This window comes from Leptopilina heterotoma, unplaced genomic scaffold (genome assembly GCF_015476425.1).
Source record: "Leptopilina heterotoma isolate Lh14 unplaced genomic scaffold, ASM1547642v1 Lhet_472, whole genome shotgun sequence".
Taxonomy (NCBI): domain Eukaryota; kingdom Metazoa; phylum Arthropoda; class Insecta; order Hymenoptera; family Figitidae; genus Leptopilina; species Leptopilina heterotoma.
In genome coordinates this window covers 460,860-478,600 of record NW_025111099.1, presented here as the reverse complement: position 1 = coordinate 478,600, position 17,741 = coordinate 460,860, and the positions used below count along the sequence as shown (strand labels likewise).

General features: G+C 30.8%; 1 protein-coding gene across 1 annotated transcript in view; it reads right to left on the bottom strand.

The window, feature by feature from the left end:
- Window positions 1-17,741, bottom strand: part of LOC122507545 (caspase-3-like) — a 120,007-nt gene that overhangs the window by 10,979 nt on the left and 91,287 nt on the right. Inside the window, exon 6 of the mRNA XM_043620330.1 lies at window positions 3,238-3,402. Coding sequence (XP_043476265.1) covers window positions 3,238-3,402 — 165 coding nt within the window. The remainder of the gene's footprint in view (window positions 1-3,237; window positions 3,403-17,741) is intronic.

The window sequence follows — 17,741 nt, the reverse complement described above, 5'->3', positions numbered from 1 at the left end:
CTTCGAACTGTCGCGTATAAAATTCTAAAAGCTATTCAATTTCCCCTCTTCCTAAATTTTGGGAAATGAGAGTTCTCACTCTTGCGGGGAACTGCTTTACCAACGCTGTGAGACTTGTACATACCTATAAAGCTGAGTCTCCAATAGGTGCCAATATGCATGTGCAAGTGCCAGTGCCAGTGCCAAACCCCAATACATTTTAAATGGGTTTGGCACTGGCACTTTCACATATGCATGTGCAAGTGCCAGTGCCAGTGCCAAACCCCAATACATTTTAAATGGGTTTGGCACTGGCACTTTCACATGCATATTGGCACCTATTGGAGACTCAGCTTTATCTTAATTGGTCAGACCCCTCAACGAGAGAAACAGTCATCACCACGATGTTGGTTATGCAGGGACTTTCTTTTTGGTGGTTCTCACGCACGCGTTGGGGAGTCTGAACCCCCAAAACTTTTTCAGTGTACTTGTTATTCGTAAATATCTTATTTTTTTAAATAATGATTTTTGGCCAAAAATCGACGATCCTGGACCACTGTGCGTCAGTGTGGTTTATATATACTTAAACAGTTTTATTTTCGCGACGCGTCAAAAATGCTATTTTACTAGTCATTTTAATTAGTTATTTTACTAATTGCTTTTTATTGATCATAGTAAAAAATAATTTCATTGGGAACTTTGACATTCTAATTTTCCATTTTCGTAAAGAAAGTGTAAAAATATTAATTTTTGTAGGAGAATCGGCTGTCGCAAAATTGCGATTTTTGTGCTTGGTTTGTTTACATTTTTGGTTGTTTACATTTCACGACTTGGGCATACCAATCATTTTTATATTTTAATGCATTAAAATTCATAATATAATAAAAAGAAAACAATATACATAGATCTACGTTTTTAAAGGGTAATACCTGTTTGGAGGCTTAAAACAAGGGTGTTTTTCAAAATTTTTTATGAGTACAGTTTTAAATTATTGTTGGCAACATCGGCTTGCTTTTGGAATAAAAAATTTTTTTTTTATTATAATATTAGAATTTTTTTTGAAGAATTGTGAGACTTGCAAAAAAATCGTATTCTTCACCCAAAAAAATCTACTTTAATTATTGATAAAAAAATCCTGTTCATCAATTGTAAAAATCGTGTTTACTTCACTAGATAATCTATCTAAGAAGCTACAGTTAAATTTTCAGGCCAATCGAACGAAAACTTTTCGAGTTCTACTGCTCGCCGATTTACAAAACATGGTTTCGAGTAAGATGCATTTGAAGTTAAAATGTTCCATTCTGACACTCCGGAATTGATCCAGAAAAATTAAATTTAATAACACATCCAAATTGTTTTTATGCAGGGACGTTTTTGATTATCAATCTAGGAATGTCATAGTATATTTGAACCGTTCGCTCGAATAACGGCTTAAGTGTTTTGGAGGCATTTTGGGAAATCTTAAAATTAACATTCATTTATAAATTATAACTCATTTAAAACATTATTATTTTATTTAATAGGTTTCGCTTCTGAACAATTTCAATTAACCATTATAATTTAGATGTTGATTAATACGATGGTAAGCGTCTTTTGAAAAACGGCTTAAATCAACTTAAGCCGTTATTCGAGCGAACGGTTCATTTTAAGCCAATAAAAAAAACATTGTTTAAAAAAAATGCATTTGAAATTAAAAATTTCTATATTTACAATTCGGAATTTCTCAAGAAAAAATAATTTTGAAATCAGTTCCAAGTTGTTTTCATGCAAGGACGTTATAGATTATTAGTCTAGGGATGTTATAGTATATTTTAGGCCAATATAGAAAAAATCGAAAAATAAAAAATGCCAAACACGTATAACCCCTTAAGGGGAGAAACCACATTAGAACGCTGTTTTTTAGCCGTTTTTCGCGAATTTTTTTTTAAGGTAAGAATTTTTATTAATGAAATAAAACATTTCCACCATGTTTCACATATATTCAACTGTAACTCATATTTTTTTAAAGCGTTTATATCAAAAATCTTTTAAATTGGGAGCTATTACATATAGAGCTGCTCCGCCGGAGTTCATGACTGCCGTGCAGTCCTGGGCCCACAAATTTCGTCCGAAAGCAAAAAATCAAGTTTATTCACATTTTATAAATATTTTATTATTAAGTGAACCAACTTTTATGTGAAAATATTGAAAATTGAAAAATTGACACTACTTTTAAAAAAATATTCGATTTTTTTCCTACTTTTTTGCAACTTTTTTATTTAAAAAAAGGTATTAAAAATTATTTTTTTCTTTTTAAGTTTGGTTCACTTAATAATAAATTCAATAACTAACAATTTCCAATTTTTCGTTTTAAAATCGGTCAATAACTTTTTGAGCTACACTGCGCGGCAATTTCAAAAATCCTGTTTTGAGAAAAACGCATTTGAAAAAAGTATCAAAAAATTGATAAGTAGCATGTAAGTCTAATAATTCCTCTTTTCGTCCCTTTCTACTCTCCTTAGTCTCAAAAGTGCTACGCCTATTCTACTAATCTACGGTAACCTGGAGCGCGCTTCGTTCATCACCAGTACAGCGAGGACGTCGAATTTTGCTCTTAAAACTTTTGCAGCCTATTTTTGAACACCTTAACTAACAATTTATGCAAAAAAGAAAAAATTGATTTTTTCAGACGTCTAATGTGGTTTCCTCCCTTAAGCGTTTTTAAAGCGGGGTCTAATGGACCCCGCTTGCCCGCTTGCGTGATTTCTTTAGCTTGCCCGCCCAAGGGTTAAACGCGTTTTTCTCTAAACCACATTTTTCCATCTAGAATTATTTAAAATTATTAATTTTTACTATTTTTTACACCAAAAAACTGCCAAAAAACCTTCATTTTCGAAAATTTTTATTTAAATTGACTCCATTTTGTTATTTTTGCATAAAAATTAAAAATTATAGTTCGGACGGTAAGCACAGTTCTACTGAACATAAATCAACTTGAATTTTGTAATTCAGATTTTTCTGACCAAAGAAATCAATTACGCAGCTGACATCGGTACTTTCAGCAGGTCTAAAAGTATTGTTAATTTTTAAATAAACAAATAATATTTTTTTAATGAAATAAGGTTTTTTATAAAGTTAAATAGTGTATTTATTGAACTAAAAAAGATGCTGATCAATATAATCCATAGGAATAGTAAAAAAATTTCTAGAAAATAGCTTCATTTTCAAGCGTGTAAAGTGGTATGAACCCTTAGGTTTATAAAAAAACTTATTGAGTACCTTGAACAGTATTTCTGATACTTTTAAAATCCGGAATCGTCGCAACAAACATCACTAAATCGGCAAACTTAATATTGTCCTTTAACATCTTATTTTTTCCTTTCACAGGATTATCACCATCAACAAAACTTTCTTCTGACATAGATCCATCAGTTGTATCGTGACCTGCATTAAAAATTAAAAATTTCTTTAGTTTTATATTTTGATTTCCAGTTCTTCTAAAAAGAAGAGTTCCTGAAAAAACTATCGGATTGTATATATGGTCTTTCAAATTAGGACATTGTTTCTTGAATTCAAGAAAGAGACATTTCCGAATAAAGTTAATTTCTGAATTTAGAGAAAATGTATTATCTTAATTCGTAATACATTTTGAACTTAAAAATAAAGAGTATTACATATCATAGGGAATATTAATCTTAAATTTTTAAATAAGTTTAAAATTTTTTGTCAAATATTGTAAAATTTCTTCGAATCATTATTTTTGATTCCTTGTGGTCGAAGCTTTGTGGTCTTCCAATTTATACAACTTTTAAAAATGGTTTAAAGAAATTTTTTTCTATATAGAAATATGTTATATATTTGTGAACACAATCCAAAATGAATTTTCTTTATTCAGGATTATATTTCTGTACTAGCTGTCGTACTCGTCTTCGACAGGTTTTAGTTTCTACAAATACATTCAACAGTGTGTCTACAGTGCTAAAATCTAAAATAAGACCTATATTGCAGGCTAAATTCACAGTTTTTTCCGATTAAATTAAATTCCTGCATATTACCCATTTTTTCCAGTTGGTAGAACCACTGTTAAAAGTGTTAGTAAAAACAAAAACCCGTCGAAGAGTATTTTCATAAAATAAGTGAATTTTTGTAGCCGTTTGTAGTTTTATTTATTGTTAATACTTATCAAGAAAATTTATATTTGATGAGAAAAGATACACCTGGAAAAATTTGTACAAAGCTGGTAAAAACCGGATAGTTTGTTAAACATAAATAATAATAGACACCCTGTTTAACTTTTCCCTTTACAATGCTCAAAACATCCCTAAAAGTTAAATCTAGAATTAAAATAACAAAACTTTTTACTATCTATGTTATTTCCCAGTATCATAATGCAAGTAACGTATCACAGGTATTCTTAAATTCTTGCAGTATCAATTTTATTATAAAAAATCTCCATTTTTAATATTTTCGAAGTTTTTGCAATTCAAAATTTTTTGATCAAATGGATAAACAAATATTTCTAAATTCCATTATTTTGACGTCAAAAGTTTATCAGAGACCCCAAAAATACTACTGAATTACTTGATAGTAATTTGTCTGTCAATTATAATTTTTAAATTTTTTGATATTAAAAACATTTTTATACTTACTTCCATCTTTTAGTTAAGGACAGTATTTTTTTCAAAATTATGCTAAAATATGACTAAATAACATGTAATATTTAATTACAGAAAGTTTAAAAAATATGCATTAAAAAATATAAAATTTGGAAATTTTCCTAATTTTTTGAAAAATTGAATACCTCCCGTTCTAATTAATATGTTTAAAATCTGTAAATTTATTGTTTATATATATCTTACAAAAGTTATAACTGATTAATTTACAGCAATCTATCAAAATTTTAAAAAAAATCGAATTTTTTAGAAAATTCATAATTTTTTTTATATTAATATTATTTTTTAATTTAATTTATTGTTATATATCTTTAAAATCATTTATGTTATTAATAAATTAAAAAATTTATGCCAATCTGCAAAAATTAAAAAAAAAATTTTTTGAATTTTTTGAAAAATTTATAACTTTTGTTCAGCTTAATATTTTTTCATCAAATATAGCTAATATTTTAAGTTAGACCAATACCTAAAAGATTTCCAAATTTTACTTTAATCGGTCAAGACGTTTTCAAGTTATACGCGAACAAAATTTTGCGGACATCCATACACACACACACATACATACATACATTCATACATACATACAGACAGGAAATTTTCTATTACCATTTTTGGATTCTCCGTTGTTCAAATAAATAAATTATGCTAGAAAAAATTAATTTCGTGCAATGTACAGACAAAAGTCTGATTTTATTCATATAGATAGATAGATTATAAAATCATATTTCTTGCGTACAGTCTATATATATGTTATAAAATATATTGGACATTACTTAAGTATTAAACCTAATTAATTAAAATCACTTATTTTTCTAAAAACTTTTTTTATTTTTGAAGTTAAATCCACTGTTGTCCACTGCCGAACATCATCGATGTGCTGGGATTAGTTGATGCTTATCAACTGACATACATTATTGACATCATGGATATGATATGTTCGGTAGACCTTGCCCTTGAAGGCTAAAGTCTTACGACAGTTTCGAGGGTGGGTAAAGGGCTTCAAAAGAAGGGTTACGGGTTTTAGTGGATCGGGGCTGGCAGTAGGTCGCCAGCTTATTAAACAATTTTCATTTTATTTATTTTGTTTTATTTATTTTTTTATACCAACCCCACATAACCGTGGAGTGCGGAATCCAAGGTATCTGTAGGCAAATTTCCCAAAATTCCCTAAGCAAAAAAAAACCCACTGTTATGAAGAAAATTGTAAAGTTGTAACTTCTCGAGACCCCGTTGCAACAAAATAGTTTTGTATAAATTTCTAATCGTCTTATATGGAGGTAACGGGTACTCCTATCAATACAATATCCCGATAATTAGAAACATTCTCTTAGCTCCCATCTTCCGGCGCCTGTACACAGGTATATTGTACGTCGTTTAGTTCGTAGTTGTCGTATGTGGAGGTCACGGTATGTTGCACACTATTATTAATAGTATTAGGGTTTTTCTAACTATTTCCACATGGTGACCAATGAACGGGCATAATTTTCTTCTTTTAAATTTTTGATAACATTTTTACTTCTGAAGATGATTTTAAAATATCCAGAGGACGTTGATTAAAGTCCTTCTTTTTCGTGAAATTCCTTTACTTTTGTGTTGATTTTTATCAACACAAATTTCTATGACGACCACGGTTCCATTAGCTAAGTTTGCTAATACATACATTGCTTTATTTAACTGTCATTCCGAAATCAAGCAATGCATTCAACAAAGCAGCAACTTGGATGCATCAACCCATCATGGATGCTTTAAATTTGTACTTTTCATCTACTATATTTGAAGTCCCCTTGTGCAATATTATATCCACATTATAATGCTGCTGCCTGTAAAATGCTAAAACATAAGATGTACAACAGTAGTACTTTTCTTTGTTATCAGTAAAAAAATTAACAATATTCCGTAGATGTCTGCTGTCAAAGTATTGTTTCTCTTTGGTTGAAGATTTTGAGGTGCTATGATTTACATTTTAATTGTTCCCCACCAAAGGTTTTCTCAATTTCTTCTTCATTGTCAGTCATTTTCCAGAATCAACGTAAGGATGCACATCAACTGTATTCTGAATACAATGTTGCATCCTGAAATAAATATATGGGTTCTTTAATTAATTCAGCAATTTTATTTTAAATATTTCTAGTTCACATGTAATATTAACTATTCACTAAAGGACAACCAAACAGCAAGAAAAAATGGATTCACAAAATTCAAAGAAGGTACCCCATGTGAGCAGGCAGGAAACGGGAAATCTCACCATCAGTCCCAGGACTGATGCTCAAATGCGCGCGGATTGTGAAGGCGCACAATTTCTTGCAGCAGTGCCACGGGTGGTCGTGGATAGGTTAGACTCACAAAACATCGTGGAAGGAGAAAGAATGAGAAAAGGAAGCGCTTCGAGTCTTCTGAGTGTATCAAGTTGCAGTAGCGGAAAAATCGCATATAGCGCTATCACTCAGAAGTAGACGACGAGGCGATAGAAGAGACTCGCGAGATATGCTTGCGGCTCAGAAAGGAGGAGACGACTTGTTTCGACCAAATGAAGTTGGAGGTTGCTAAGATGATGAAGTCTTGCGACATTCAGAGGAACGTCAACAAGACGGTAAAAGATAGTAAAGTCATCGAAGTCCTGCTGAAAGAGGCAAAAGTAAAGCATGCCGTGGCCGATGAGTCGGACTTCGATTTGGCATGCGTTCTCAGCGGTGCGGAGTGTAACCGCAAAGACCGTAAGGAAGAGAGAAAGCGTTTCTATTGGCGTAATCTCAAAAGCATCATAAGTGATGCTCAGAAACGGAAGAGAGAGGGTGAAAGTCCAGAGGAGACTCGAACCCAAACCGATAAAAGGAAAAAGGAGGAAGCTCCTCCAATGCAAACGGAAGTACCAGATCCAAAGATTCCTCAATTGGAAAGAATGAGGTCAAAAATAACGTGGCAGGCGTCGGTGTCTCCCGGCTTGAGAGACGTGTAGCTTTGTTAAAGGCTGGCGAGGTAAGAGAGCGAGTCAGGGAAAATGTGCGGTATTTATGCTCCTCTACTGAGTCACATCCGCAACATCCCTTCCACCTTGGCAAGAGCCAATCAGCGCGTGAGTTGCCCCCACCCGTTCCGAGCAAGCGCGGTACGGTTGAGGTTTCGAGAGCGAGAGTCAGTCGAGCGGAAGACACAGGATGAGTGAGATGTGCCTCTAGACTCTCTTATAAAGGCGATGCGTTGCGTCGTTTCAGTTTGCCTTTACCGTCAACTTTGTACCGTACCTCCGGTACAAAATATCTAAGTTAAGACTAGATTAAAATAAATGAATTTACTTATAATATTCTTTAATGTTATATTCGAGCCTTATTTTTGAATTTTTGTTTTTAAACATTTTTTAAATAACAATATGTTTTAAAAAAATCGTAAAATATATTTTTTTAGTTTTATTGGTTAAGAAAATTAGTCAAAAAACCTATTGAAATAATGTTTGATTGATAAAAAATAAAAAATAATTTAGTTAAAAATTGGTATACAATAAAAAGTTATTATTTTGTCATAAACTATACTTAGGGTTTAAAATTTATATTTTTTCTGAATTGTGCAATTTTTCGTAAGTAAAGTATTCAAGTATAAAAGAAAAACTAAAAATTAATTAGGGACCGTACACATAATACGTCACGCGGCTAGGGGGAAGGAGGGGGTCTGAGAACTGTGACTAAGTGTGACATAGGGGTGGGGGGGTGAACTCATGTGTTACGTCAGGATCTTTTAAATTCAAAGATAATAAGAAATTATATGTGACAATGTCACTTTTTCTAAATAAAACAAGTTAAGAATGGTTTGAACTATTTAATATCTATTATGTATCTGTTTAACATCTATTGGCATATTATTTATAATATGATAAATAATATCCCGTGTAGAAATATCCCTATTATGGCCATATTAGGGAATGAAACACACGGCCCGACCTGGGCCAGATCGGGGCGACGATCAAATGTGGATTTCCTGATCAGGGCCATATCGGGCCGTATGTTTCATTCCCTAATATGGAAGGCCCGATCAGTCCCTGATCCGGACCATAGCGAAATTTCTACATGGGATATTCTCTTAATTTGAATCAGTTAAAAATCATGGTTTTAACTGTCAATCAGCAGTGACTGACTTTTTGCTTCTGAATCAGTTAAAAATAACAAAAATTATCCACAAAACACCGAAATTTTTCTAAATATTGTATATTAAAGATTTGCTTGCATAAGTCAAAAAATTTACTTGCAAAGTTTATTTTAAAATTGTGTAAAGATTTAAATTTCTCACTCCAATAAATGTCTGTCGTCAAATTTTCTTAAAAATATAGCTTGAAACTTTCCTGAACATTTGAATTGCATTTTCGACTATACTTTCGTGAAAATCTTCCTGAAAATTTAACTTAAATTTTCGGAAAAGTTTCCCGCTAAACATTTATTGAAGTGGGATATTTAAATCTTTACACAATTTTAACTAAACTTTGCATTTAAATATTTCGAAGCTTGCGAGTAAATCTTTAGTAAATTTTTAGGAAAGTTTCGGTGCTATGTAGGTAGTTAAACGTGACTAATTGAATCAATCAAAAACAATTGTATTGAAACATCAGTTATTTTCAACTAATTGTCAGAAAAAAATATTACTATTTGAATTAGTGACTGATTTTTTGCTTCTAAATCAGATATTCTTAACTGATTCAATAATTTAGAGTGTAAGATATAATATACATATATATTGTCCAATGTATAAAATTTACAGTGAAATTTACGTGTGTGACGTGACGTAGGGGGGGGGTTCAAGATTTGTGACGAAGTGTGACATAGGGGGAGGGAGGGGTTAAAAATGGTCAAAAATCGCGTGACGTATTATGTGTACGGCCCCTTATTTAAACATTGTTTAAACAATTGATTTTGTTAATTTTTTAATTTACTATAGTTAAAATTATAAATTGTTTGTTTTTCTCATTTGTGTAATTTTTGATAACTTAAACACTTAAGTATAATAGAAAAACTAAAAATTTATTATTTAACCCTTGTTTAAACAGTTTATAGTTTTCAACTTTTAAATAAAATAAATAATTTTCTTAATCAATAAAACTAAAAAAAATATATTTTACGATTTTTTTAATACTTATTGTTATTTAAAAAATGTTTAAAAACCAAATTCAAAAATAAGGCTCGAGAGATCGATAGAGAATTTAATAACGAAGATTTTGAAAAAAAGCGTTTTGGAAAAAAATTGTGACCTGTACAGTGATTTAAAACAAAACTTGCGTCGCCATAAGTAAATACATGCACAAGTCCCGGCACGCCGAGCTGGACACTTTATTTTTTTTCTCGTAAAGTTATTGTTGTCCCATAATTAAATTTACAGGAAGTATTCCTTACTTTATTGACAATATTTACCAAAAAAAAAATTTCAAATCAAAGATATATTTTTTTCAAAATTTGAATTCAAAAAATTTTTTGAAATTTTTTTTTTGAAATTTTTATTTTTTTCTTTAAAGTACTTCTTATTATGAGTATTTTCCAAAAAAAATTATCTCAATCGGTAAACAAGAAAAAAGTTATATTTAGAGTGTAAGATATAATATACATATATATTGTCCAATGTATAAAATTTACAGTGAAATTTACGTGTGTGACGTGACGTAGGGGGGAGGGGGGGTTCAAGATTTGTGACGAAGTGTGACATAGGGGGAGGGAGGGGTTAAAAATGGTCAAAAATCGCGTGACGTATTATGTGTATGGCCCCTTATTTAAAATTTTTTGACAGTCTTTATTGTGAAAAAATTGATGCAATATCCAAATTTTCATTTCGACAATCACACAATTACACCTCCATTTTTAAAATAAGGATTTTTTTTGCAAATGACCGACAAAATGGGCCCTTTTCATTTTTTTAAAGAACCAATGAAATCTATCAGTTTAATTATCGATAAATTAATGAAAACCGCAATTTCCTGGTAATGAAAAAATTATGAAAAACATGTTTCCCGACATTAATTTTTAGGGAAATAAGAATCCCAACAAAAACATCTTTGATGCAAAAATTTCCGCCAAGTAAAAATTTTGGAAATGTCGAAATAATTAGTGAAATAAAAGTTTACCAAGTAAAATTTGTAACGAATGTATTCAATTGTATTCAATTGTAACAAATGTAGAATTTAATTTAATTATTAACATAATCAGCTAATGAAATCCAATTGTTCGTCTTAATAAAAAATTTCTATTTGAAGCAATTTTAAGATCTTGGCGTCAATACTTTCATTAATTATAAGTTAGAAACATTATTGACGCCAAGATCTTAAAATTGCTTCAAATAGAAATTTTTTATTAAGACGAACAATTGGATTTCATTAGCTGATTATGTTAATAATTAAATTAAATTCTACATTTGTTACAATTGAATACAATTGAATACATTCGTTACAAATTTTACTTGGTAAACTTTTATTTCACTAATTATTTCGACATTTCCAAAATTTTTACTTGGCGGAATTTTTGCATCAAAGATGTTTTTGTTGGGATTGAAATACTTTTTGCATCATAATTAAATTCTAGGGTCTTTTATAAAACTGTTTAGTAGTTCAGGCTCTACATTTATCTAGATGTCAAATCCAATTTTTTAGAGAAAAATATAAATATTTCAATATTTGGATTTTTGTAAAAAAAATAAAATTTTTTGATATTTAGACAAACGCAGAGACTAAACTTCAAAACGGATATGTAAAATATTCTAGAATATTATTGTTTGGATTAGAATCTGGATATATATTGCAGGAAATTTAAATAGACTTTGTATTTATTAAAATATTTTGATTTTTCTATAAAAAATTGAATTTTTCGACATTTAGACAAACGTAGAGACTAAATTACTTAACAGATTTGTAAAATATTCTAGAATATTATTGATTGGAGTATAATCTTGATATATATTGCAGGAAATTTTAATACATTAAAAAGTTTAGTCTCTACGTTTGTCTAAATTTAATTAAATTTTATTTTTTTTAGAAAAATCAAAATTTTTCAAAAAATACGAAGTGTATTAAAATTTCCTGAAATATATATCGAGATTTTAACCCAATCAATGATATTATAGAATATTTTACACTTCCGTTTAGAAGTTTGCTCTCTGCGTTTGTCTAAATGTCAAAATATTCCATTTTTTTGAGAAAAATCCAAATTTTTCAAAAAATACGAAGTATATTAAAATTTCCGGAAATGTATATCGAGATTTTAACCTAATTAATAATATTCTAAAATATTTTAGAAATCCATTTAGGAGTTTACGCTCCACGTTTGTCTAAATTTCAAAAAATCGATATTTTTTCGGTTTTCCTAGCTTAAATTCTATAAAAGTATCAAAAATATTCAAATAAACTTGACAGAATTCTTTCTTTTTTGATTCTTTATCCAACAAAAAAAGAATGAGCCAAATCGGTTGAGATTTACTCGAGTTATTCAATTTTAACGAAAAACAGCCGATATTTCGAGAATATATATTCGCGGTTTTTGTTTTTTACTTGGCGGCGATTCTCTACCGCGAATCTTGATTTAATATAAGTGAAAAAAATTTTAATTTACTTAAATAAAAAAAACCTTTTCATTTTTACAACTCTTTTTAGTTCATTTATTTTATATTTTGACTGACTCGATTATAAGATTGCAAACTTTTTTTTTATAGAAAGATACTAGTGCACCAATAGAACCTTTTGCGACAACGTCATCAAATTACGAAAAAAGTAGCCATGGTTCCTCGAAACGTCCAGAAAAGAAGGAAGAAAGTGCAAGAAAACTTGATATCTGCATTGCAAGTCTTAACTACCAAGACAGAAATTACTATTTACATGAAGAGAATGATTTAAGAAGGGAACCAGTCAAATTTTAACTTATTGAAATTATTACTGTTTGCCCCATACGCTCATTTTGAGTATAAATGTTAGTTTAAAAATAAGGTATACTACACATGGTTGTTTTGAAATTCTAAACAACAGTTTTGACAATCTTGCCATTTCGGAGATATTGACATCTGGACGGTTTGTCCCACTCTCCCCAAATATTATAATATTATTTCAATGATTAACCCATTAACGCCTAAAATAAGAAAATTCTTTGCGCAAATTCAACCTATACTTTTATGCATAAAACAGATTATATTTTATACCGCAAGTATGTTTCTTATAGGTATTGAGTGTGCTCTTTTCGATTCTGGGGTGAAAAAAAAGAATTTCGTTTAAAACAAAAATTTAATATAGCGGTTTTATCTTTAAAAACAGAAAAGAAATTTCATTTTTTCAAGTTTGGTTATTTTTTTAACCCATTTACCCATCCAAATATTTGGATTCAGTAACCTCAAAAGGGTAAGTCCACTGACTTTCGTCTGAGAGTCGTTGCGACCATATTTTTAAAAAATCTAATTTTCATATATGTGAAACTCGATGATTTTCTGAGTTCATTAATCATAATATTATGTTATAAATTTTATTTCGTTTAATAATATTAATTATCAAAAGTAGGTGGTTCACGATGTGATTTCGTAACCTTAAATTTTTCAACGTTTTAAAAGACGTTATTATTCAAAAACTATTAAATATTAGGGGTTGGTACTTACCACAAATATAAATCTTTCCATTCCTGCACGTTGTAAGGACCAAGATGAACTAAAAATTCTATTATTTGTGGACGAAAATTGATTTTAAAAATTTTTTTATCCAAAAAAATTACGCTTTTTGTATCACTTACAACTTTTTTGTCGGACCTCAAAAAAATGTGGGATTTTGCAAATATTTCTTTAAGAACATAATTTATCTTCTATTGAAATTTAGCGAAGGTGTTTTTCTTCGTTTTCGAAATAATAATTATAAAAAATTTTGTATGCAAAAAGGTTAATTCTAAGACTTGAAGTTGATATTGACACTAAAATAACAATGCTTGTTGTTTATTTCAAGCATTATAATTAACCTTTTTGAACAAAATTTTTTATAATTATTATTTTGAGAACGAAGAAAAACACCTTCGTCAAATTTCAATAGAAGATAAATTATGTTCTTAAAGAAATATTTGCAAAACCCCAAATTTTTTTTAAGTCCGACAAAAAAGTTGTAAGTGAAACAAAAAGTGTAATTTTTTTGGATAAAAAAATTTTTAAAATGAATTTTCGTCCACAAATTATAGAATTTTTAGTTCATTTTGGTCATTAGAACGTGCATAATGGAAAGATTTATATTTGTGGTAAGTACCAACCCCTAATATTTAATAGTTTTTGAATAATAACGTCTTTTAAAAAGTTGCAAAATTTAAGGTTACGAAATCACATCGTGAACAACCTATTTTTGATAATTAATATTATTAAACGAAATAAAATTTGTAACATAATATTATGATTAATGAAATCAGAAAATCATCGAGTTTCACATATATGAAAATTATAATTTTTTAAAATATGGTCGCAACGACTCTCAGACGAAAGTCAATGGACTGACTCAAAAACATAAAATATAATGATATCTGGCATTAAAAGAAATAAAAAAATTTAGCAAAGTTGTGACACGAAAACTTTATTTTGACTACTCTGCTAAGGAGTTAAACGTGCGTGAATAATATTCAATTCTCATCCATAGAGGCACAAAAATTGTATACTTTAAAAAAAAGTAAATTAGAATGTAAAATTTAAAGATGGCGGACCAAATATGGCCTAAAATATGAAGGGAACTTTGAAAGGGGTGGTGACTATTTTTCAAAATACTAAAATGTAATTAAATTCGCCTAAGTTTTCCTACTCGAAGGCTATTGGGGTCGCTGATTACTAATTTAATGTTATTTTTAAGAAATTCAAGATAGCGGATTTAATATATAGAACAAAATTTTTTAAAATTTATGCAATAAACCTTAATTTTGTCACTCGGGAATTTTTGTGGTTGCTGATTACGAATTCAATTTTAGTTTCCCATAAATCAAAATGGCGGATCTAATATGGAACAGAATGTTTACTTTATGCAATTAATCTTAATTTTGTCACTCGGTGGTTTTTAGGGTCGCTGATTACACAGCCCCACAAAAAAAAGTGTCGTGCGCGGCAGACCAGACTAGTCATTTCCTATGTATTTTGACGCGCTGAACACGAATCCGAAGTCCGTTTTGCTCCATCACGTCAGGATTTTTTTCTAACCTCAAAAAATCTGTCGGATTTTGAGAGGTAGGCTATTTTTTCTTAAATTAATGGATTTACTTCAAACTTGGTAACTAGGGGTTTTTTGGGTCGCTGATGACAAATTTGAATTTAGATTTTCAAAATTCAAAATGGCGGCTCCAATATGGCCGACGAATTTTTTAAAAGTTAATGGATTTACTTCAAACTTGGTAACTAGGGGTTTTTTGGGTCGCTGATGACGAATTTGAAGTTAGATTTTCAAAATTCAAAATGGCGGATCCAATATGGCGGACGAATTTTTTAAAAATTGATAGATTTGCTTCAAACTTGGTATCTAGGGGTTTTTTGGGTCGCTGATTACGAATTTGAAGTTAGATTTTCAAAACTCGAAATGGAAATTCTTATATACATAAGTAAGGTATTCACGTCCTTTTATGGTAGCGCACTCTTTTGTCCTCAAAGGATCTGTGCAATGGTTTTCGTTTCAAATTGGTGCCTCCAGGTAAAATATCCCTTTTCAGCATCCAACAGTAGTCGGACATCATATTTACATCCCATCTTCCTTGATAACGACGCTCAAATTCTTTAAGATCTTGATGGAATCGTTCTCCTTGTTCTTCACTGTAATCTCCCAAATTTTCAGGGAATCGATCCCGATGCGAGTCTAAGTAATGCATCTTTATGCTCATTAAGCATCCTAACTTACCAAAATTTTTAATCATATCACTAACTATTTGCTCCCAATTTTCACTCTTGTGAATACCCAGAAAATTTTCGACAACTGCTTTGAAACTAAGCCATGCGGCTTTCTCCTTTTTATTCATCTTGGTGATAAATTGCTCATCTTTTAACAATTTGCGAATTTGTGGTCCGTCAAAAACCCCTTCTTTTAGTTTCGCATCAGATTTTTCTGGAAACTTTTGTTCCAGGTATTTAAAACAGCTTCCTTCTTTATCTAAGGCTTTGACAAATTGTTTCATTCCTCCTAGTTTCGTGTGTAAGGATGGAATTATCACCTTTGAAGGGTCGATTAGGGGATTTTCTATTATATTTTTTGAACCTGGTTTGAAAGAATTTCTTTTTGGCCATTGTTTTTTAATGTAGTGATTTGCTCGATCTCTACTGTCCCACAAACACAGGAAACATGGTGTTTTTGTAAAACCTGATTGTTGTCCAAGTAGTATGCTTAAAATCTTAAAATCTCCACAAATTTGCCAGTTGTGTTCTCGGTATCTAATTTTATCCAAAACTAGTTTCATATATTCATAGTTTTCTTTCATTTCCGTTGAATGCGCTATTGGAATTGGAGCATAAATATTAGTATTATGTAGTAGTACTACTTTTAAACTTCTTTTCGAAGAGTCAATAAATAGTCTCCAACTTTCATCTTTGTATATATTTGTTTTTAATTTATTCATGAGTCCGACAACATCTGAGAAATATACCAACGACGGATTTTCATCTTTTGTAAAATATTGTCGGAATTCTTTTTCTCTGTCTCGATAAAAGCTAGCTGTTGTGCCTTTTGATAACAAGTTTTTCTTCTTCAACACTGATGCTAGGTGTTCTGCACAATCCTTCGGCAATTTTAAATCTCTAATGAGATTGCTAAGTTCTTCTTGGTTAAACGTTTGTCGAATCTTTATCTCCTGTTCATCATACGGAAGGTAATAGTCGTCCTCATCATCGGTTCTCATGTCTTTATTTTTAAGATCTAGAACATCTTCAGTTGAACTGTCAATTTTCAAGGTTTTGGGAGAAGAAGGTGGATTGCATGAAATTTATGGTTTTTTTTACAGTGGGGACATTAGCATACAATATGTTATTTTTATTTTTGTTATTATATCCTTGCATATTGGTGTTGCAAAAATAACAATCTTTTTGATTTAATGGTTTTTCCCACAAAGTTGGCTTTATAAACTTTAGTTTATCCTCTTTTTTATGATTCCAACGAGTTAACATTGTGTAACAGGAACTGCAAATTTTGTGTGGAACAAAATTTTTATCCTGATTGGTTATCTCAAGATCAAAATAATCTTTGTAGATCTGTTTGATATTTTCATTTATTGATTTACGATTTTTGGGGACATCGAATTGTCCACATATGTAACAAAATGCATCTGCATTGCTGTCGCATAAGTGTTCCGACGTTGTTACTGCAAAATTAAGTTTTGAAGCCTTTGGAGTTTTATTATTGTTTTGATTTTAAGAAGCCATGATTTATGTGAAAACCTGCACGTTAGGGATCCTGGCCCGATCGCAGGTGAGTCCGCCGTCCTAGGGGTGATAACCCTCATACCTCCCCAGGCCTAAGTATGAGAGCTCTCTGACTTTGACGAGGACAAAGTCAACTCGTCGTCGGACACACTACGGCATCATCCTCACACCCTAACGTCCCCCTGCAGGGCAGCGCGCCTACGCTGGCTTCGTTACTTCGATAAACAGGAAGCGAATCATTCTACACATCCCCTTTCGGGGCAGTTGTCATCGCCTACTACATTTATCGAAGCAGCAGGATTAGTATTGTGCTAAAACACAATAAAAGTGCAAAGCGTACAAGGTAAACAATGTATTTTTAAGGAATAAGATAGTGAAGGATAGAGGATATTAAAGTTCCTTTTTATCTCGTTGCTTAAAAATTTATTATTTAACTATTACATCTTATTGTCACATTATTACCTCAATGAAAAAAGTTTTGTGCATTTGCCGAATTGATCTCTTTGATGCAATGAGACCCAACTGTCAGTTCTTGAGAGTAGTTCATTACAAAACAAAAAATTACAGTTCCCGCTACACAACACTCTACCAAAAAATCTTTCGGAGCAGCCACACGGAAAAAATTTCTGTGCACTGTTTATCTCTATATGTGCACCAATGGTCCTTAATTACAGTACAAATCTTACACTTTGAAAAGGGATCATATACGGCCCTTTTTAGAGACAGCAAACGCACTTCCATCGGACAACCTCTGCA